General features: G+C 42.6%; 1 protein-coding gene across 5 annotated transcripts in view; it reads right to left on the bottom strand.

Annotated features, from left to right (window-relative positions):
• Positions 1-23,393, bottom strand: part of LOC130285007 (multidrug resistance-associated protein 1-like) — a 165,503-nt gene that overhangs the window by 55,752 nt on the left and 86,358 nt on the right. For all 5 annotated transcript variants that reach the window (XM_056536048.1, XM_056536050.1, XM_056536049.1 and 2 more), the window contains 8 exons: positions 22,890-23,093; positions 21,291-21,437; positions 21,127-21,214; positions 14,575-14,641; positions 12,953-13,079; positions 11,042-11,218; positions 10,678-10,845; positions 7,147-7,333 (listed from right to left, as the gene is read on the bottom strand). In XM_056536048.1, the coding sequence (XP_056392023.1) occupies positions 7,147-7,333; positions 10,678-10,845; positions 11,042-11,218; positions 12,953-13,079; positions 14,575-14,641; positions 21,127-21,214; positions 21,291-21,437; positions 22,890-23,093 (1,165 nt within the window). The remainder of the gene's footprint in view (positions 1-7,146; positions 7,334-10,677; positions 10,846-11,041; positions 11,219-12,952; positions 13,080-14,574; positions 14,642-21,126; positions 21,215-21,290; positions 21,438-22,889; positions 23,094-23,393) is intronic.

The following is a 23,393-nucleotide window of genomic DNA, read 5'->3' as shown; positions in this document are numbered from 1 at the left end:
TCCAGAAAGATAAACAGATTTGTAAACTACTACTATTAAAAAATCTTAATCTTCCAATAATTATTAGCTTCTGAAGTTGAGTTGTTCTTTTCTGTCTGGCAACAGTGCTCTCTGCTGACATCTCTGCTTGTCTCGGGAACTTCACAGAGTAGAAGAGGTTTGCTATGGGGATTTGCTTCTACTCTGGATAGTTCCCAAGAAAGGTGTCATCAGAGAGCACTTAGACAGAAAAGAACAACTCAACTTCAGCAGCTGATAATAATTGGAAGGATTAAGATTTTTTAATAGAAGTAATTTACAAATCTGTTTAACTTTCTGGGGCCAGTTTATATAAAAAAAAAAGTTTTTCCTGGATAACCCCTTTAACCTCTTCAGGACATAGGGCGTATGGATACGCCCTGAATCCCGAGTCCTTAAGGACCGAGGGCGTATCCATACGCCCGTGGGAATTCCGGCCCCCACCGCTAGCCGGTTGGGGACCGGAGCCGGATGCCTGCTGAAATCGTTCAGCAGGCATCCCGGCATATCGTCCAGGGGGGTCATTATGCCCCCCCATGTCGGCGATCGCCGCAGATCGCTGGACAATTCAGTCCAGCGATCTGCGGCGATTCCGGGTCAATCGGGTCTCCGGTGACCCGGTGACCCGGAATTACTGGCTGTTCGGGGCCGTCTCTGACGGACCCGAACAGCCAGAGCCTGCAGGGGTGAGGTGGCACTGGTGCCACCTCACGATCACCCTGATTCGTCGGCCGGATTACCGGCCGTCCAATCAGGGCGCCTGCTGCGGGTGTCACTCCCGCACCCGCTCCGCCCCTCTTCTGGAGGACGTGAGCGGGTGCGGGAAGACGACCCCCGGTGCTGGGGACCCCGATCCCCGGCGCCCCTGTTGGGATCGGGGCCCCAGGAGCAGCTGCGGCGGCGGGACTGACCTGCAGCGTCTGGATCGTTGGAGGTGAGTGACAGCCTCCTGCTGTTGCTTAGCAACAGCTCCCAGCATGCAAAAAGGGCATGCTGGGAGCTGTAGTTATGCAACAGCAGGAGGCAGACCACCACAACTCCCAGCATTCCCTTATGGGCATGCTGGGACTTATGGTTTTGCAACAGCTGGAGGCACATTCTTTCTATGGAAAAGTGTACCTTCAGCTGTTGTCTAACTACAACTCCCCCCAGCTTGCACAAACAGCTAAAGTGCATGCTGGGAGTTGTAGTGGTGCATCTGCTGGTTGCATAACTACAACTCCCAGCATGCCCGTTGGCTGTCGGTGACTGCTGAGAGTTGTAGTTTTGCAACAGCTGAAGGCACACTGGTTGTGAAACTCAGAGTTTTTTTTTACCTAACTCAGTGTTTCACGACCGGTGTGCCTCCAGCTGTTGCAAACTACAACTCTCAGCAGTCACCGTACACCATGCACCGTACATGCTGGGAGTTGTAGTTTTGCAACAGCTGGAGGCACACTGGTTGTGAAACACTGAGTTAGGTCACAAACTCAGTGATACATAACCAGTGTGCCTACAGTTGTTGCAAAACTGCAACTCTCAGCAGTCACCGACAGCCAACGGGCATGCTGGGAGTTGTAGTTATGCAACAGCTGGATGTCCCCCCCCCCAATGTGAACGTACAGGGTACACTCACATGGGCGGAGGATTACAGTAAGTATCTGGCTGCAAATTTGAGCTGCCGCAAACTTTCTGCTGCAGCTCAAATTGCCAGCGAGAAACTACTGTGAACCCCCGCCCGTGCGACTGTACCCTAAAAACACTACACTACACTAACACAAAATAAAATAAAAAGTAAAAAACACTACATAAACACATACCCCTACACAGCCCCCCTCCCCTCCCCAATAAAAATGAAAAACGTCTGGTACGCCACTGTTTCCAGAACGGAGCCTCCAGCTGTTGCAAAACAACTCCCAGTATTGTCGGACAGCCGTTGACTGTCCAGGCATGCTGGGAGTTTTGCAACAGCTGGAGGCACCCTGTTTGGGAATCACTGGCGTAGAATACCCCTATGTCCACCCCTATGCAATCCCTAATTTAGGCCTCAAATGCGCATGGCGCTCTCACTTTGGAGCCCTGTCGTATTTCAAGGCAACAGTTTAGGGTCACATATGGGGTATCGCCGTACTCGGGAGAAATTGTGTTACAAATTTTGGGGGGTATTTTCTGCTTTTACCCTTTTTAAAAATGTAAAATTTTTGGGAAAACAAGCATTTTAGGTAAAAAAAAAAATTTTTTTACATATGCAAAAGTCGTTAAACACCTGTGGGGTATAAAGGTTCACTTAACCCCTTGTTACGTTCCCCGAGGGGTCTAGTTTCCAAAATGGTATGCCATGTGGGTTTTTTTTGCTATCCTGGCACCATAGGGGCTTCCTAAATGCGGCATGCCCCCAGAGCAAAATTTGCGTTCAAAAAGCCAAATGTGACTCCTTCTCTTCTGAGACCTGTAGTGCGCCAGCAGAGCACTTTTCACCCCCATATGGGGTGTTTTCTGAATCGGGAGAAATTGGGCTTCAAATTTTTAGGGGTATTTTCTGCTATTACCCTTTTTAAAAATAAAAATTTTTGGGGAAAACAAGCATTTTAGGTAAAATTTTTTATTTTTTTTTTACATTTGCAAAAGTCGTGAAACACCTGTGGGGTATTAAGGTTCACTTTATCCCATGTTACATTCCCCGAGGGGTCTAGTTTCCAAAATGGTATGCCATGTGGTTTTTTTTTGCTGTTCTGGCACCATAAGGGCTTCCTAAAGGTAACATGCCCCCCAAAAACCATTTCAGAAAAACGTACTCTCCAAAATCCCCTTGTCGCTCCTTCCCTTCTGAGCTATACTGCGCCCGCCGAACACTTTACATAGACATATGAGGTATGTGCTTACTCGAGAGAAATTGGGCTACAAATACAAGTAAAAATTTTGTCCTTTTACCCCTTGTAAAAATTCAAAAATTGGGTCTACAAGAACATGTGAGTGTAAAAAATGAAGATTGTGAATTTTCTCCTTCACTTTGCTGCTATTCGTGTGAAACACCTAAAGGGTTAAAACACTTACTGAATGTCATTTTGAATACTTTGGGGGGTGTAGTTTTTATAATGGGGTCATTTATGGGGTATTTCTAATATGAAGACCCTTCAAATCCACTTCAAACCTGAACTGGTCCCTGAAAAATACTGAGTTTGAAAATTTTGTGAAAAATCGGAAAATTGCTGCTGACCGTTGAAGCCCTCTGGTGTCTTCCAAAAGTAAAAACACGTCAATTTTATGATGCAAACATAAAGTAGACATATTGTATATGTGAACCAAAAAAAAATTTATTCGTAATATCCATTTTCCTTACAAGCAGAAAGCTTCAAAGTTAGAAAAATGCTAAATTTTCTAATTTTTCATCAAATTTACGGATTTTTCACCAAGAAAGGATGCAAGTATCGACAAAAATTTACCACTATGTTAAAGTAGAATATGTCACGAAAAACAATCTCGGAATCAGAATGATAACTAAAAGCATTCCAGAGTTATTAATGTTTAAAGTGACAGTGGTCAGATGTGCAAAAAACGCTCCGGTCCTTAAGGCCAAAATGGGCTCCGTCCTGAAGGGGTTAAAATACAGTCAAATCTGCATGCATTTTGATATAGAGCATGAAAAGATTGAGTAGATTGATGTATAGTTTTATGGGAATATTTCCAGGATAACTTGTCATTTATTTATATAAACCACATTATTCTTAGCTAGGTAGTCAAGTGGGCGGCCCTACTTAGTCATAGACAGCTCTCTATATGCACTCTAATACAGAGATAGCTGTCGATCACTAAGTAGGACAGCCCACTTGACTTCTTGATCCAGAATAAGCAGAGATTTATATATGAATCAATGGTAAATTATCCTGAAACTTTTCTTACATAACTATGTATCAGTCCACTAAGCTCAATCTGCTCTATAACATGATACCTGCAGATTCTCTTTAAGCACAATACTAAATGCAGTGTATTGTGTGTATGTGCATAGTAGGCTGGGCTCACACATAGTACTTTGGTTAGTATTTTACTCAACACCAGGAGTGGATCAGTCAAAGAGCAAAACAAAAATAGAATGCTTTGCATCTTTTTCTGTGAATCTACTTCTGATTTGGACTAAAAATACTGACCTAAATACTGTGTGTGAACCCAGCCAAATGCAGAAAATTTTCATGATTTGCTCCCTGCTCTGGAATGGATTAGCTTTCCTTAACAGGAAAAAATCATGGTGCACTCACATTCTAAACAGAGCAGACGCAGTCCGTGAGCAGCAGTGGTGCTGTGCACGATTTAAAGCTCAGTTGTCTCTATAATTTAAAGGGGTTATCCACAGGCTGGCAGACAGTAATGGACATGCTTAGGAAGGATCTGCGCTTGTCTTGGGGCTAAATGGCTATTTCATGAGATTACCATAACACTGTGGCTAGCTTTTTGTGAACTTGTATTTCCTGTTTGACTTATGTTTTTTGACTACAAATCCCACAGTGCCATTTTCCTCCCTCTCACACATCAGCCACCCCACCCATTGAAACAAAAGACCTGTGGATTTCAATCAGGCTGCCTACAGCTGTTGCATTAGTTGCAGATTGATCCCTCCACCCATTGAAGCAGACAGGCTCCCTGTCATCAGCTGACTAGTGAGTCAGGTCTCGGCCGCATTGCAAGCTGGGAAAAATCCGAGACAACAGTCATTTTGTATGCTGGTAAAAATAAATAGTGGGGTGAAAATCACAGAAGAATTGTGAGAAAACCGTCACACACAGGAACAGACACTATACTATGAACTACACTAACTTCACAGCCCCTGTAGCATAGTCAAATAAAATAAATTCCTGGAATACCCTATTAACGCTTGAGGTAAAGCTCTGATTTCTGTCACAATTAGTACATTGCCAGCTGCACTGCGCTGGTGAACAAATAACTTTTTCACATACAGTCATGGCCGTAAATGTTGGCACCCCTAAAAACTTTCAAGAAAATTAAGTATTTCTCACAGAAAAGAACTGCAGTAATACATGTTTTGCTATACACCTGTTTATTCCCTTTGTTTGTATTGTAACTAAACAAATAAAAAGGAGGAAAAAAAGCTAATTGAACATAATGTCACACTAAACTCCAAAAATGGGCTCGACAAAATTATTAGCACCCTTGACTTAATATTTGGTTGCACACCCTTTGGAAAAAATAACTGAAATCAGACGCTTCCTATAACCATCAATAAGCTTCTTACATCTCTCAGCCGGAATGTTGGACCACTATTACTTTGCAAACTGCTCCAGGTCTCTTTTTTTGGAAGGTCGCCTTTTCCCAAAAGCAATTTATGATCTCTCCACAGGTGTTCAATGGGATTTAGATCTGGACTCATTGCTGCCCACTGCAGAACTCTCCAGCGCTTTGTTGCCATCCTTTTCTGGGTGCTTTCTGACATATGTTTGGGGTCATTGTTCTGCTGGAAGACCCAAGATCTTGGACGCAAACCCAGCTTTCTGACACTGGGCTGTACAGTACGACCCAAAATCCTCAGATTCCATGATGCCTTGCACACATTCAAGGCACCCAGTGCCAGAGGCAGCAAAACAACCCCAAAACCTCATTGAACCTCCACCATATTTCACTGTAGGTACTGTGTTCTTTTCTTATTAGGCCTCATTCCGTTTTCAGTAAACAGTAGAATAATGTGCTTTACCAAAAAGCTCTATCTTGGTCTCATCTGTCCACAAGACATTTTCCCAGAAGGATTTTGGCTTACTCAAGTTCATTTTGGCAAAATGTAGTCTTGCATTTTTATGTCTCTGTGTCAGCAGTGGGGTCCTCCTGGGTCTACTGCCATAGCATTTCATTTAAATGTTGACGGATAGTTCGCACTGACCCTGATGCTCCCTGATCCTGCAGGACAGCTTGAATATTTTTGGAACTTGTTTGGGGCTGCTTATCCACCATCCGGACTATCCTGCGTTGACACCTTTCATAAATTTTTCTCTTCCGTCCACACCCAGGGAGATTAGCTACAGTGCCATGGGCTGCAAACTTCTTATATGTTGCGCACTGTGGACAAAGGCAAATCTAGATATCTGGAGATGGACTTGTAACCATGAGATTGTTGATATTATTCCACAATTTTGGTTCTCAAGTGCTCAGACAGTTCTCTTCTTCTCTTTCTGTTGTCCATGCTTACATCATGTTTTATGCAATAAGGTCCACCATGGTTTTAGGTCCGGTGGGAAAACCACATACAGGACAAAAATGAGCCGACCGGAGTAACCGCTTCACTCCGGTAGGCTCATTGAAATACATTTCATACGGCATTATACGTATTGCATAAAACGTGATTTGAACCCCGCCTTAGTGTGGCACACAGACACACAATGCAAAGACTAAGTGAACTTCTGTCCTTTTTATCTGCTTTCAGGTCTGCTTTTTATATTGCCCGCACCTGCTACTTGCCCGTGGTGAGTTTAAAGGAGCATCACATGCTTGAAACAATCTTATTTTTCCACAATTTTGAAAGGGTGCCAATAATTTTGTCCAGACCATTTTTGGAGTTTGGTGTGACATTATGTCCAATTTGCTTTATTTCCTCCCTTTTTGGTTTAGTTCCAATATACAAAAAGGGAATAAACATGTGAACAGCAAAACATGTGTTATTGCAATCCTTTTCTGTGAGAAATAATAGAAAAAGCAGAAATGTCTAAGGTGTCTTTTACACGGCAACAGAAAACAAACTTCAATCTTGCTGTTTGGTGGTTGTTTACAGAGCCTTCACACGAGAGTTTGCTCCTTCGTCGGTTGATCACTGGCCCTTTTACATGGGCTAATTATTATAGATAATCATTCATGCGATAATCAGTCCCAGTGCAAAAGGGCCTTCAGCCTGGACAACTATTGGAGAATAAGAATTAATATATATTCAGTCCACAGACTGCACCATCTTCCCTCCAGTGGTCCACAACCTGTGGCAAAAAGACAACTCCAAACATGCTGGGAGTTTGACAACAGCTGGAGGACCACTGCCCTAAACTCATTTGGATAAGACACCAGAGAAAATTCTTCTGCACATATTTTATTACTCATTTCAGTAGTTATGTATATTTATTATCATATATCCAAAGCATATTATGTGTACTAAACGCTTACTTTCTATGTGTGCCTCATCCTTTTGTTGAGCTGTCAGGGCATATGTTTGAAGGAAATCTGCAAAGGCGCCATTGTTTTCTAAAAGCTCAGAATATGTGCCAACCTCAGAGATTCGGCCGTCAGACATTACTATTATCTTCTCCACTTGTGGGAGGAAACTTACTCCATGAGTGACAAGAATGCGTGTCTGGAATACAGGGAAATGTCACTCATAAATATTCAAGAAACACGCCATGTCAATAGCAGTAGTCTAACAATATATTCAAGAAATTATAGGTATTTACAGTACATAAACCTCTGTTATAGTGTGATAGAAAAAAGAATTGGTGGCAGGAAATGAAACAAGTTTTTTTTATTAAAAATGCACATACTTGCTTTAGATGCAATTCTTTATGATGTGCTAATGTCTCAACCCCATAAAATACACAATGGTGCTTAAAATAGACAAGATTAAAGTGTTTGTTTGTTTTTTGCTGGCACGCGTTTCCCCCACCAATTTGCTACTTGGTCCATTGCACTATACAACGACCAGGGCTGAAGCCTTGTGTTGTTCATAATATAGTGTTGGTGCCGGGCAACTTGGACTGGGACCTTTGAAGTTAATAGGGGCCGAGCTGCAGTTACCCAGCACTACCACGATACAAAAAAATGGTGCAGGGCTTCTGGCCCCATTCATTGTTTAGTGTGGGGCTTCAAACAGCTGATGGGTGGGGGTGCCAGGTGTAAGCACCACACCGATCAGCAATTGATGGCCTATCCTGGAAAGCCCCTTTTATGAACAACCTTTTATGTTCATAAAAGAGTATGTTTCATCAAAAACTGACCTATTGTTTAAATCAGGTTTTTAAGTAAACCAATATTTAAAAAAAATATATATTTCTGATGCTTTAGGTAATTTAGGTTTTCATGTTAATGGCAGACATCAGCAAGATGCAGCAGCCATCTTGCTTGGATCACCGTGTTGGTTTTGTTGTGCGCTAAGTACCAGGGCACAGAAATGTACATGTAGGTCGCTTGTTTTTTAGGTTTTAAGCCTTGTAAAGGTTCTGTAAATGAGTGCTGATCATGTTAATTTCCAATTCTATGCTACTTTCCATCAGCCCATGTCAAAGAACCCTGAAAGACGGCCAAGTATTACAGGGTCACTCATGTTTTTTAAAGGAAACCTGTCAGGTCTCTAAATGCTATAGGCCCTTTCCAGTATCTTTCAGATAAAGGACACAGTGTTTTGACACTGTGCTCATAAGCTTCCTTGGATGCCACAAGTTGTTAAGAACAACTTTAATAGCTGATGCTTACCACCAGGTAAGTAGTCCCCGGAGGCAAAGTCGCAGCGCGGTTAGTCATGCTGCTTCCACACTCCACCCAACCTCTCCTGCTTGACTGACACTCCCAAGTGCCGGGCTTTGCATTAAGTTCCTGGCACTTGTAGTGTCAATCAAGCAAGAGAGGCTGGGAGCAGAACAGAGGCAGCGTGACTAAACGCGGAGCGGGTCTTCCTCCGGGACCACTTAACCGACGATAAGCAGCGGCTATTTAAGTTGTTTTTAACATCCGAGGAAGCTTATGAACACAGCGTTCGAATGCTGTGCCCTTCATCTAAACTGGGAGGGGCCAATAGAGCTTATGGACCTGACAGGTTCCCTTTAAATTGCTGTTGTTCATTTCCCATGCACAAAGAAATAAGACACCATCATCCTAGAAACTAAAGCTCCCTGTGGTCATCAGATCAGGCTACAATGTCACATGTATGACACAACAGCAAATCACATCTAAGTCATGCAAACACAATAGCCCTGATTTACTAAGAATGGAGTGTTTATCTTGGAGTGATTTCAGGTTTACTCCGAGTATTTTTCTCCCTGATTTACTAATCTGTCACCTGTCGCTATTTCTTTTTCTGTCGCAGGGAAGTTATCTGTCGCCCTTATCACAGAGTTATTAAGCAGGGGAGCGGGCAGCATACTCCTCCCCAGCCATATACAGTGTACTTTTACTTTAATATTTTTTCAAATAGAAGAGCTGCGGTGGGGAAAGATATATAGAATCGCTGGGGGTTTTGTATATGTCTGGCTCCCCACAACTTCTATATATCTTGCCCCCTGCTGCGCTATATGTCTTGTCCCCTGCCGCAGCGCATGTATCGGAGCACACCGGCTGCCCAATGCTCTGCTAAAAGAATACTTGTCATTCATAGCGCTTGAGGCATATGTATATAAATGCGCTGTGGGGACCAGACATATAGCGTTATCTGGTCCCCACAGCACATCTATACACATATGCTTCTGAAGTGCTATGATTGACAAGCAGAGCATCGGGCAGCCGGCTTCCTGTCCAGATGCTCTGCTAATAGAATGCTTGTGAATGATAGCGCTACCAGGAGCTTATGATTGCGCTGTGCGGGGGGCATATATATATCTTCATGCGCTACCGGGAGCATATATATATATATATATATATATATATATATATATATATATATCTACATGTGTTGCCGGGAGCTTATGATTGCGCTGTGCGGGGGCATATATATAAATATATCTACACATGCGCTGCGCCAGGACAAGACATATAGTGCAGCAGGGAGCAAGATATATAGAAGCTGTGGGGAGCCAGACATATACAAAAACCCCAGCGATTCTATATATCTTTCCCCACAGCAGCTCTTCTATTTGAGAACCCCGCCGGGATCCCTGAATGGCTCTTCAGTACTGGCCATTCAGGGATCCTGGCGGGGAATTTGAAAATGAAAGTAAAACACATCATACATCGCTGGGGAGGGAGCATGCCGCCCGCTCCCCTGCTTAATAACTTTTGATCGGATCGTGTCTCAAAGTGAGACCCGATGCGATCAATCCCTCAGCCCTTGTACTACTACCCCCAACATGAAACAGACCCTGTTCCATGATGATGGTAGGATTCACTCGGTTTTCAGTAATTTCCCGACAGCTCGGAGCTGTCTGGTTTTGGTGAAGAAAAATTCACAGATTTTCCTGTGAGTTTTTCATCATACTCCGAGTGTTTTTTCTTTTTTGTCGGGAACACGCCCCTTTTTGGGATAACCACGCCCATTTTGATGGGTTTAAAAAACACTCGGAGTGATTATATGTTTTGTCGGGTTGTGTGACCAAATTTGTGCCGCATGGGCTATGCGACACAAATTTGGTCGCACAACCCGACAAAAAGAGTTGGGTTGACATTAGTAAATCAGGGCTAATATTTGTGTGATTTGCCTACGAATTGAAGTTGCTCCACTTTATTAAATTTTCAATTTTAATTCAGGATAAATAGTCAAATCAAACAGAAGTAGCAAGCAGATTTCAGTCACATGTGACTTGCATTGAGGACTTGCAACCAAAAATTCAACCAAAATGTATTATTTGCAGCAGTAACACTATGTTGCAGTGCAACACCATCCACTAATATTATGTACAATGTGATATAGTGATCTTCGTGTCACACACAAAAGTCACCATATACCCACAGCCTAATCCTAAATGTACAGAACATATAATTTGTGACTGAACTTACTTTTCCTTTAAGCAAACCATTGGGTCCAATGACATGCTCAAATAAATGTTGTCCAACATGGGCATCAACTGCAGATAGGGGATCATCCAACAAGTAGACATCACAGTTCCTGTATACTGCTCGAGCAATGCTTATTCGTTGCTTCTGTCCTCCAGACAAGTTTATACCCTTTTAACAAATAAAAATTATCACATAAAAATAAAATAGCCATATTCCAGATAACAGCAACCTAAACAACCATACCAACTGCAAGGATGTGACAAAATACATAGAAACCTGTGCCTAAACAAGTAATATTAAAATCTAGGGTCTTAGTACATTTTAGACTTTCTTACATATTTTAGTTCACCTAAAGGATACTCACTTTTTCACCAATTTCTGTGTTCTCTCCCCCAGAAAGAATTTTTAGGTCAGGTAGTAGTGCACAAGATTGGATAACATTATCATACCATTCTTTGTTCAACATTCTTCCAAAAAGAACATTCTCTTTAAAAGTGGCGTTTGGAATCCAAGTTTGCTGTGGAACAAATGCTACAGAACCCTGGAAGAAAGTAAAAATATAGTATTACAAGACTTTTACCTCTATGATTTGTACATTTCTTTAAAGGAGTACTCCAGTTTAGGAAAATGTATCCCCTATCCAAAGGGACCTCCCGTAATCTCCGGCCAGGCACTCTTACTCTCCCCATTCAAGGAGCTGTGTCAACCACTGCACAAAGCGACAAGCCCCCTCCATGCATCTCAATGAGAAAGCTGGAGATACGCTAGCAAAGTGCTTCGGTTCTCCTTAAGAGATGCACAGAGGGCAGGTGCTGATCCCCATTCCGTGTACGAGGAGATCCGAAGCGCCATGCAGGAGATCGCGGGGGATTCAACCACTGGGACCCCCGGCAATCAGAAACGTATTGTTTTCTCCCGCACTATCCACAGATACTGGTGGATAGTGCGGGAGACGCTGATTAAAATGAGCCCTACCTTGTCTGGATCTGCCCTACCTTTTAATCAGCGTCTCCCGCACTATCCACCAGTACCTGTGGATAGTGCGGGAGAAAACAAGTGAGTTTTACTTTTCACCCCCTCCCCTCCCTCATCATTCCCCCTTTTCCCTGCTTTTTATAGTTTGGTTTATTTTCCCTACCTGGCTGCACTTCGGCAAGTCAGGTCAGGCAGCGGGTCTTGCGGGCAGTGAAGCAGATGAGTGACGTCCTCTGCCGGCTTCTCTTCGCAACATCACTGACGTCACTTTTCATTTCCTGTAGTCACCGCAGAAAAGTGACATCCCTGATGCCGCACAGAGAAGCCGGGAGAGGACGTCACTCATCTGCTTCACTGACCGCAGCCCGCAAGACCCGCCGCCTGACCTGCTGAAGCGCAGCCAGGTAAGGAAAGGGGAAGAGTGGTCTTCAAACTGCGGACCTCCAGATGTTGCAAAACTACAACTCCCAGCATGCCGGGAGTTGTAGTTTTGCAACATCTGGAGGTCCGCAGGTTGAAGATCACTGGATGCCATAGGAGGAACATGATGGGGGGATGAGACAGGGGGAAATGATTAGGGGGGGATGATGGGGGGATGAGACAGGGGGAAATGATGAGGGGGGGATGAGACAGGGGGAAATGATGAGGGGGGAATGAGGGGGGATTATGAGACAGGGTGGGGGGATGATGAGGGGGGAATCATGGGGGGGATGATGAGACAGGGAGAAATGATGGTGGGGGGAGGCACTAAATGCTTAATGTCTGTATGGCTAGTGGTGGTCTATGACAGGGGGAAATGATGAGACATGGGGGGATGATGAGACATGGGGGGGTGGCGATGAGAGGGGTAAATGTGGCACAGGGACTGATAAAAGGGAAGGAATGATGTGGCACTGGAGGGGACAGGACCAAACTGAGGTGCAGAAGAAAACGAAGTTGGGGGGATGATGTGCCATTTAGTCCAAGTCATTTATTTTACATTTTATTTTTTTTACTTAAATTTCCCTGTTAAAATGGGGGTACGTGTTATACACCAGTGCGTGTTATACACCGATAAATACGGTACATGATTATCTGCTAGAGACAGGCAACCATGTATATGTCACATATCATAATGTAAATAAAATAATGAAATAAAAATATAAATTTAGAAATACCAACGTTATTCTTTTTTATGATGTATTTTACACATTTTGAAAATGGTCCTTGTGAGAGGCCATGTCTGAGTCATCTAATTCTGACAATCACCGGGAAGATCAAACATGTTAAAGTGTGCATAGAGAAGAAAATATTTCAGTACCTTTAGAGCGACTTCCCCCTCAACTTTCTCCATTTCTCCGAGTAGTGCAGAAAGAAGAGAGGTTTTTCCACAACCAACCTGCCCAACAACAGCCACCAAGGATCCTTTCTGGATTGATAAATTAATGCTGCAACATAAAACAGCTTGTAAAAAAACATTTCATTGAAGTGCATGATGTGTGTTTTATGCGGGACCTCACGGAAAGCCTGCAGTTGGCTCAGTGTAAGCCTGTTTAGTACTTTTAGAAAATAAACTATGCTTAATCCCCCCTGTAAACATACATAGTCTAATGATCTACTCTAATAACAGTAAAATCCTTTGCAGGGCCGGCTCTTCCTATAGGCAAAATAGGCAGCCTCCTAGAGCGTCCTTTTGATGGGGGGGGGGAGGCGCCGCTCTGCCTGCCGCAAGAAAGTTATACCAGTCACTCAGCCAGCAGCAGGAGGAGGTTTGTTACAGTGTGTCACCCCAGTAGAAAGCTAATTACATGAGGAGGGGGCTTGTTAAAATGTGTCATCCCGGTAGTAAGGTTGGGCATGTCAAAGGGTGGGCCAATGGGTGGAGTCAAGGGTGTGGCAAAATTAGCTTTTGCCTAGGGTGGCAAAAATCCGTGCACCTGCCCTGAGCTTCTGTAACTTTCTGAATCAATGACCATCTTCCTTGTACATTACAGACACATAGTTGTGACAAAGTCTTGGGGGGGGGGGGGGGGTAAGAATTAACCTTTGTTGGTTTAGCTACACTATTTTTGTACACCTTTAAAGGGTGCAGGGCAAGTGATAAATATGCTGCTAGTATTCTTTTCTAAAAAAAACTTTAAAAAATAAGAAATAAAACTTTCTATGTTTCCTTCTCTGTGACTTTTTTTGCGACTTTCTAACCCACTGCACAAGAAATGTGTGGCTTTTTTTTTTTAATGCTCTCCACAGCCGTTTTTGTAAGCCAGGCCTGGGCTGGTTTATGTTTATGGTGTAACTGGGGGCTTTGTGTGTACTAAAGTTCTTTAAGTAAAAAATTACTTTGTAAAAAGTTGCACAAATTTTGCCCAAAAACACCACGACAATTTATGTGACAAATATACAGCAAAAAGACAACTACAAAGCTTCCTAAAAGTTAGAAGTATAGCTCTTAATGTCTTACTGTCATTTACTAAAACTTTTGTCATGTTGACCAGGCTTAGAGTTATAGCTGGGTGACAGCCAGGTCATCATAGTCTATTAAGCACATCAGTCAGACCGGGCAGCAGACTAGGGAGTAAGTGCACTGTCGTGCACTTTTTTTGGTTATAAAATACAACTGCAGTGGGTCTCAGGACTGAAGCCTGGTGTAATCTAAGCTTTTGACATTTCTGGAAGACATATTAAATGTTTTACTAAATGACAGTAACACATTAAGAGTAATATTTCGACATCTGGTGTTTAGAGTATATCTGTAGGATACGTCATAAATTTCTGATAGTAGGGGTCTATTACATCATAAAAAATACATATCCCTTTAAATACAGAAGTAATTAATAAGAGAACATGATTAAAGGATTGATGACTTTTTACACAGTTTTCTCTGTGTTACTGAACATGATCAGGTAACATCCATTCAAAGCCAAAAATATCTATCATTCTTACCCCCTTAGGCATGGTTCATTTGTGGCACTCCAGGTAAAGGTGCCATCACATACAACAATGTCGTTCCCTTAAATAGAAAAAAAACATTTTAAATTTCATTAAGCTTCATTTTCAAATTATTATCCTTTCAGAAAATACACATTATGTCATTTTTTTGCTATGTATCTTTATTTGGTTACCAGGCCATTTTTTCTGCATCACTTTATATTATAGAGTTTGGGGGAGATTCGTCAAAACCTCTGCAGAGGAAAAGTTGACCATTTGCCCATAACAACTAATCAGATCGCTTCTTTCATTTATCAGAGGCCTTTCCAAAAATGAAAGAAGCAATCTGATTGGTTGCTATGAGCAACTGGTCAACTTATCCTCTGCACAAGTTTTGATGAATCCCCCCCTTGATGTATATCAGGCTGGCAAAACATGCGGCCCACAAAAGGATTCCTGGCAGTTGCGATCATGTTAAGAATAACTAGTCTAGGACCTTTCTTGACATCACGCCATTCAGGATTGCTTCACTGCGGCCGTGCAGAAGGGAAGAGATAGTGGATGATATCCCCACTGTCAATGTTAAGGAAGGTCTATTGGCTCCCTCGTCCAGTGTCATGGTGCAGTTGGTAACGACATAATCACTCTGCTGCACCACAGGAGGAGGATCCGGAAGCTAATTGGTTTCAGGGGAGTATAGTTTTTGAGGGGTTTTTCTGGCACAGGGAGCACTACTATTGGAGGAAGGGGAAGGACTAGCTACCTATTTGGGGGTATGCTTATTTACCTAATTGCGGTAGGGGAGGAGTCTGCCCATGTACCTATTTACTTGGGAGGATGGGGGGGGAGGGGGGTCTTTCTAATTACATAATAGGAGAAGTCTGCCTAGCTATTTAGGGGTTTTGCCTATTTACCTAATCTGGGCAGGTGGTAGTCTAACCTCTATTTAATGAGGGTTAGTTAACCTATCTACTTAATTGGGTGTAAGTCTGCTAATTAAGGGGGGGACTACCTACCTAAGGTGTTATGGATATTATGGCTAGCCGAAGGGATATTACACACTTGTACACACCCAGGCTGGTCCCTTAATCTCCCTAGGGCCAAACCCACTCTCTCTACCCTGTAATAAATCCTGACCACTTGCCGCCCTGAACACCAAATGCTAGATATGCAAGCCCTGGTTCAGATAGCAAAGGGATTTGAAGTCTCCACTAAGAAGCAAAAGATAGCTGTGCTGGTAGTCATGACTGGAAGTCCAGAGGATCCGTTCCACACCAGACGCTGTTATGGGTGCGGCAAAACTTGCCACATAAAGAGAACTGCTGCTGTCATCATCTATGGGCTGCCCACAAAGCTGCACAGGATTAGTCCAACAAACAGACACCTCCCTCCACAACAGCATAGGAAGCCAGGAAGCCGGCAAGCCAGTGACAGGAAGGGAAACTGTGTGAATGGCCCTAAAAACTCCTCCTGCCGGCCCAACCTCACAAGTAACACTCACAGTGGGAGGGTGGGAACTTCCCTTCCTGGTAGACACTGGTACAGCCCGCAGCATTCTACATGATCAGGCCATACCTCACTCCTGGCTTACCGATATACAGCTTCCTTGTAGAGGGCTTGAGGGGACTGTTCAGCACAACTCTATTACGCACCCTCTCCCAGTTACATCGCCACAGCTTCATCTACCCTCTAGGGTAGCCACAAGTACCCAAAAGTACAAGCCACAGTACCCGCTGTCTGTCCAACAACTTACGGCCAACTCTAATCAAGTCTCTACTTGAAAATGGAGCAATCATACAGACAATGTCCCCATGTAATAGACTTACGGGCATTAAATGAGGTTACTTTGATAGGACCCTAATAATGCCCAAACCTCATACCTTGCTAGCAAGCATTCCTCCTACTGCACCTATCTCCACTGTGCTCGATTTGGCCAAGACCTACTTCCGAATCTCTCTGGAAAAAGACAGACAGTTTGAGTTTGCCTCTACCCATGATGGAGGCCAATACACTTGGACAGTGATGCTACAAGGGGCCCAAAATAGCCCTTCATCCTTCAGCAAGGCCATGGCCTCGGTACTTTAACCATGGCAAGCCCAACACGTGGAGGTCCTACAATACGTGGATGACCTGCCTCAACACCACTACTTCACTCATGACTTTCCGGTTGCAAGATATCGCAGCAGAAACTCCAACTTTGTTTTCCTAGGCAACTGCATCAGCCAAGGAGCAAAACACCTTACGGACTAAAGGTGTAAGGCCATCTCCGATATCCAGGTATCGAACACTCCACACCAGCTTTAAACTTTCTTGGGCCTCAATTCCTACTGTCGTCGATGGATACGGGATGCCTCACTACTCATGCAGCCATTGTATGACTGCATTCCCAGGGATCCTCGAACACCCTTCTTCCTCACCACAGATGCTGTTCGCTCCTTCCATCTCCTCTGCACCAGCACTGGGCATTCCCAATTATGCCCTCCCCTCAGGCTCTATGCCATGGAAAGACAAGGCCATGTCACTGGGATCCTCACCCAAACTCATGGAGGCCGCAATCGGCCTTTGGGATACTACTTCAAACGTCTGGACCCTGTTGCCCGAGCGGCCCCCTCTTGTGTTAGAGCTGTGCACGCAGCCAGTTCCCTCCTGGATGTCACCTCTGACATAGTTCTTGGAGACCCTCTTACAGTTCTGGCTCCTCATAACATCTCAGCCATTCTCCAACAGACTCAACCATGGCACCTCACTGTTGAAATATATGTCAATGGCCAAATATGTTGCTGAAATTAACAAACAACTGTCTAACATACATGGTCGAGTCTTTGTTTCCCTTCCAGATTCTGAACCCTCTTCGAAGGCTTATTCCCTCAAGCCTGTCGACTGGGTCTTGACAAAGAAACACATCAGGAACACTCTTGAACCCAGATATGATGGTCGGTACCAGGTTTTGTTAACCATGCCCACCTCAGTCAAGCTAGAAGGGAAGCCCACCTGGATCCATGCATCTCATTGAAGTTTAAGAGTAGCCTGTTTTCAAAACAATACATTCACCATGTTATATGTGTGGATACTGGGGTTACAGCTGGTAGCCATAGTACAGTCCTCACCCTATGTGTTCTGGAAAAATACCTCCTCTTCCATGGCCATCTGGGATTTTGATGAATGTAAGGTCATGACCTAAGGATACCGCAATATACAAGGGGTCTGTGTACTATATGTGTGGGCCAAGAGTCAGTTCTAGGTTCTTCCAATCCACACACACACACGTGTGTGTGTGTGTGTGTGTGTATATATATATATGTACACACAGTCTTGGCCGTAAATGTTGCCCCCCCCCCCCCTTCTAGAAAATTAAGTATTTCTCACAGAAAAGAATTGCAGTAACACATGTTTTGCTATACACATGTTTATTCCCTTTGTGTGTATTGGAACTAAACCAAAAAAGGAGGGAAAAAAGCTAATTGGATGTAATGTCACACCAAACTCCAAAAATGGGCTGGGCAAAGTTATTGGCACCCTTTCAAAATTTTGGAAAAATAAGATTGTTTCAGTGATGCTCCTTTAAACTCACCTGGGGCAAGTAACAGGTGTGGGCAATATAAAAATCACACCTGAAAGCAGATAAAAAGGAGAGAAGTTCACTAAGTCTCTGCATTGTGTGTCTGTGTGTGCCACAATAAGCATGGACAACAGATAGAGGAGAGGAGAACCGTCTGAGGACTCGAGAACCGAAATTGTGGAGAAATATCAACACTCAAGGTTACAAGTCCTTCTCCAGACATCTAGATTTGCCTTTGTCCACAGTGCGCAACATTATCAAGAAGTTTGCAACCGACCCAAAGGTGTCAACGCAGGATAGTCCGGATGGTGGATGAGCAGCCCCAAACAAGTTACAAAGATATTTAAGCTGTCCTGCAGGCTCAGGGAGCATCAGTGTCAGCATGAACTATCTGTCAACATTTAAATAAAATGCTATGGCAGGAGGACCCCACTGCTGACACAGAGACATAAAAAAGCAAGACTACATTAAGCCAAAATGAACTTGAGTAAGCCAAAATCCTTCTGGAAAAACGTCTTGTGGACAGATGAGACCAAGATAGAGCTTTTTGGTAAAGCACATCATTCTACTGTATGCCAAAAACGGAATGAGGCCTACGCCTACAAAGAAAAGGACAAGGTACCTACAGTGAAATATGGTGGAGGCTCAATGATGCTTTTGGGTTGTTTTGCTGCCTCTGGCACTGGGTGTCTTGAATGTGAGCAAGGCATCATGAAATCTGAGGATTGTCAGAAAGCCAGTGTCAGAAAGCTGTGGTTGCGTCCGTGATCTTGGGTCTTCCAGCAGGACAATGACCCCAAACCTACATCAAAAAGCACCCATAAATGGATGGCAACAAAGCGCTGGAGAGTTCTGCAGTGGCCAGCAATAAGTCCAGATCAAAATCCCATTGAAAACCTGTGGAGAGATCTTGAAATTGTTGTTGGGAAAAGGAGCCCTTCCAATAAGAGAGGCCTGGAGCAGTTTGCAAAGGAAGTCGTCCAACATTCCGGCTGAGAGGTGTAAGAAGCTTATTGATGGTTATAGGAAGCGACTGATTTCAGTTATTTTTTCCAAAGAGTGTGCAACTTAATATTGAGTTAAGGGTGCCAATAATTTTGTCCAGCCGATTTTTGGAGTTTGGTGTGACATTATGTCCAATTTGCTTTTTTTCCCTTCCTTTTTTGGTTTAGTTCCAACACACACAAAGGGAATAAACATGTGTATAGCAAAACATGTGTTACTGCAATCCTTTTCTGTGAGAAATACTTCATTTTCTAGAAAAATTTCAGGGGCGCCAACATTTATGGCCATGACTGTATATATATATATAGATAAATGCGATACTAGTCCCGAGGGGGGTCCCCGACAAGTTTAAAGCCCGGGATCAGGTGAAGGTGGGGTTTGCAACCATCTTTCCTATAATTCCAGTTCTTTAAACTTAGGTAGGGAACAGGTAAATCTTCTGGTATACCAAAATCATGTGACCAGGGGAACATACTTAAGGAATGTGCCGTTGCCACCACAGGAGAAGAGGATTGTGAAGGGTATACTGGATGATTTGTTAGGAATAGGGAATGAATAATGATCTCCAATGGGGGAGTGTTATGGATAATAGATATAAAATGAAGATCATTCTTCTAAAATGGAGGTTACATCCTGTATCACGCCCTGTGTGACCATCCCCTTTTGGCACAGAGAAAATATGATGCAATGCTTACGTAAAGTAGTCTGCTAACCAATTAGAATGGCTACACGATGTGATACGCCCTACTGAAGGATATATCTTGTGTGCACTATACAATAAATCAGAGAACTGTTTGACCCAATGACAGAGTCAGCTTATTTTCTCCGTGCACGTATTATCTAATTTGGCTCAGGACATCAACTTAGAGCGGAAAGGAGGAGGAAGTAGCTACCTAATAGGGAGGAGTGCTATTGGTGCAAAGGTGTCAATAATAGGTGCTTTACCTGCCTGGCTCCTTAATGGGGAGTCTATATACTATATAGGTGTCTACCTACCCACTGTATGGTGGCACAGGGTCAAATAACTTTTATTTAATAAGAGATGGCATAAGTAGTGTGTAGACACAAAGCAATAAAAGGGAAATAATTGCCATTTGGGGCCCTATAAATGGGGAGTTTGTATAGCGGTGCTAAGGGTGCTAGAATAGTGAGGAGCCAGAGATATCTGTCAGGTAATTCTACAGAGAAGAGTCACTGCTAGAAGAAATCTCCATGACAGTTTGGGCCAAATGGAGAAGAAAACAAAAGAAAACAACTCAAATTAGAAAATATTTTCCACTGGAAATGCTATTACACATAGGGCCTATGTAAAAACATGGACTTTTTTTCAAACACATGTTTTTAAACAATGCTAACTACTATAACTGATCCGAGTATGTTTTACTGGGTAATAACACACTGCAAAACACTGCACTACAAGTGATAGAGTGCTTCTGTGCCTACGTCATTTTCAAATAAATTTGAATAAAATTGTGGAGTCTACTCATGGTAACTTTGCACTTGGCCCACCAATGTGTAAAAACAACCCTGTATGTAGGGCACGTCAAGTTAAAAGTTTTTGCAAATGTCCTTTTTGTTTCAACTAGATTCAATAAGCAAACTTCCCTCCTTCTCCTGATAATTCTCTTTGTCGAGGTTACAACAAGCTGTAAATAAGGGGAATACAAGTGCAAGAGGGAATATAGGGAGAAGGAGGCAAGAATGTTTTAAATGAATGTACTTGCATAAATATTTATATTGATGTACTCTACAGTTTAACTACTTGTGTTGAGATAGGAATGCCCCACTAGAAACCTGTGTGTGGCCCTGAGAAGTGTAGCCTATTTTTAATTTTGGCCTCCACCTACTGCCACAAGTTGTGCAGGCCTGCTATAGTATAATGATGTAGTGTAATGTAGGATTATAAAAAAGTACAATAAATAGATAGTAGACGAAAATGTATTTGAATCAAACTCTACAGTAAGTAAAGATGTAGAAAAATACACTTTTGTCAGAATACGCACTGCTAGTAGTGTCTAATGTCTGCACGTTATTAGGTTCCAGCTCCTCTTCTGAGAAAAATTTTGCCAAGCGTCTCAGAGATACGGTTGACTAAAAATAAAAAAAAAGTAATGTAAGAGCAGGTCTTAGTTAATGGGCATACACTCTGTTAATATGTAATAAGTACCTGCACAGTAAGAGTTATGGCCATTGGGAACATACGAAGTGGGATCCTGAGAATATTAAGTAACATGATGGTGACAAAGGCTTTCTGAGCATCCAGAACATTTTTTTCATCAAGTGCCAAGAACACACCAAACATGCTTAGGGAAACCTGGTCATCCAATCACAACATGGAAAACATGTTAATAATTCGGCAATCAACAGCACTGGAATGTAATTTCAATTACTTTTTACTTAAGATCAAAATGCTTGTTTTCAAAAAGTTTAATTTTCACTTAACTTTGGGCTTTAAAGGTTTATTTCAAGATTAAAAGTTATCACTTATCCACAGAAGAGCTATCTTTAGTTAGTTAATGGAGCGAAACTGAGAATGCACACAGCCGCTTCTTTCACTTGGGGCATAGAAGACCTTTAATGTTGTAATTGGTGGGAGTCCCAGTGGTTGGACCCCCACGATCAGCTATTTATCACCCTTAGTATGGAAAGGTTATAATTTTGTATCTTGGGATAACCCCTTTATAAATTTTGTACACAAGCATCCTCATCTGTGTTTCTCTAACTACTGTGAAACATTTTGTTGAAAAAACATGGTTAGAAAAACAATCAATATTAATACATAAAAAAAATACACATAACCATTTATAATGTCTTTAAGTGAAAAAAGCTGTAGTGTTTATTTCACCAGAAAACAATGGCAGAACTATTAATATATTGTTCTTTAAGGCATCTGCCTAAGGCTGCATTCACACCACGATTGCAGCCTACGGTTGCCGCGATCCGGCTGGGAGAGGGGAAAACAGGGCACTCCCGTACCCCAGCCGGACCGTCCCTGAAATCCATTCACTTTAATGAGCCGACCTGAGTCAAACAGTGACTCCAGTCGGCTCATTTCAGCCCCGTATCCAGTTTTGTGACCGGATACAGGGCCGAAATGTGCTATATATATCTGAAGCACAACATTCAGTGCCAACAAGCAGTCATGGAAACTGTTAAAAATTTAAACACAAAGTATACAAGCATGTTGTAGAACTTGTCATTCTACAATGATTAACATGAAAATCAGGATATGTTCCCACTACGGAATTAGGCAAGGGAAATGTCCTAGCTTAATTATTCTCCATGAGAAACAGAGCAGAAATTAGGTGGAAATTGCATTTATCTCCATGGAAATTTGCTATTATTTGCTAAGATTCTCAATGTGGGCCTAAGTGATGTTTTGATTTTTGTTATGTGAACAAAAGGGTTGACAATGCATGCTCCACGTTTCTTGGCAAGTTAGATAACAGAACATTAAACATCAATTATCTTTTTTTCATCTTTTTATTGTGCCAGAAAGAACAGAGCATAGATCCTAGCAGCAATGCTCCCAGTGTATGCCCTGGCTGCAGCTTGTAGAGGCATTGCCTTAGACCTGACCCCTTTATTATCAAATATTATCTAATAATACAGACTAGGTTCATCTACCAAAAACGGGTAATGTTTATTTACACTATGAATGTCAGTTCATAACATGATTATTTTAGTAAACCATTATTTTGTAACTATGGAATAGGCTGCTGATGGATATTCAAATATAAAATACAAACTAGCTTACAATACTTACCCAAAAAGGGGAGGCCACAAACAGAGCCAGTGCTCCGGAAAGCAACAGCGCATTCTTTTTCACTGCTTTCAACTCAAGCAGCCTAAAGCTTATAACTTTCTTCATGAAAGCATTTTCCCAGGCATATAGCTTCAGCACCTTTATACCTTGCAATATCTCAGAGATAAGCTTTATACGACCATCCTTCTGTTTCATTTGTTCCTCCTGAAATACATAAGAGTTATTAAAGCATCATAAAATTACTCTGACAACATGGATGTGAACAAATCATCAATTAACCGTAAGATGTTTTTTTTCTACCTAGATTCATTTTATTCTGCATAATTCTATATATTTTGCATGATTCAGGTGATGGGTAAGTTTGTCACCATTACATTGCACTATACACTGTGGTTATTCCTATATCACACAATGCTTTGTTTCACTTCTCACTTACTCTTCATTCCTTTTGACACTTATGTTATCACTACGAGCTAACACTATAATGAGTTTGCGCACCTACCT

The sequence above is a fragment of the Hyla sarda genome, chromosome 8, assembly GCF_029499605.1.
Source record: "Hyla sarda isolate aHylSar1 chromosome 8, aHylSar1.hap1, whole genome shotgun sequence".
In the NCBI taxonomy this organism is placed as follows: domain Eukaryota; kingdom Metazoa; phylum Chordata; class Amphibia; order Anura; family Hylidae; genus Hyla; species Hyla sarda.
Note: the sequence above shows the minus strand (reverse complement) of the source record. Positions and strands in the feature narration are given on the sequence as shown.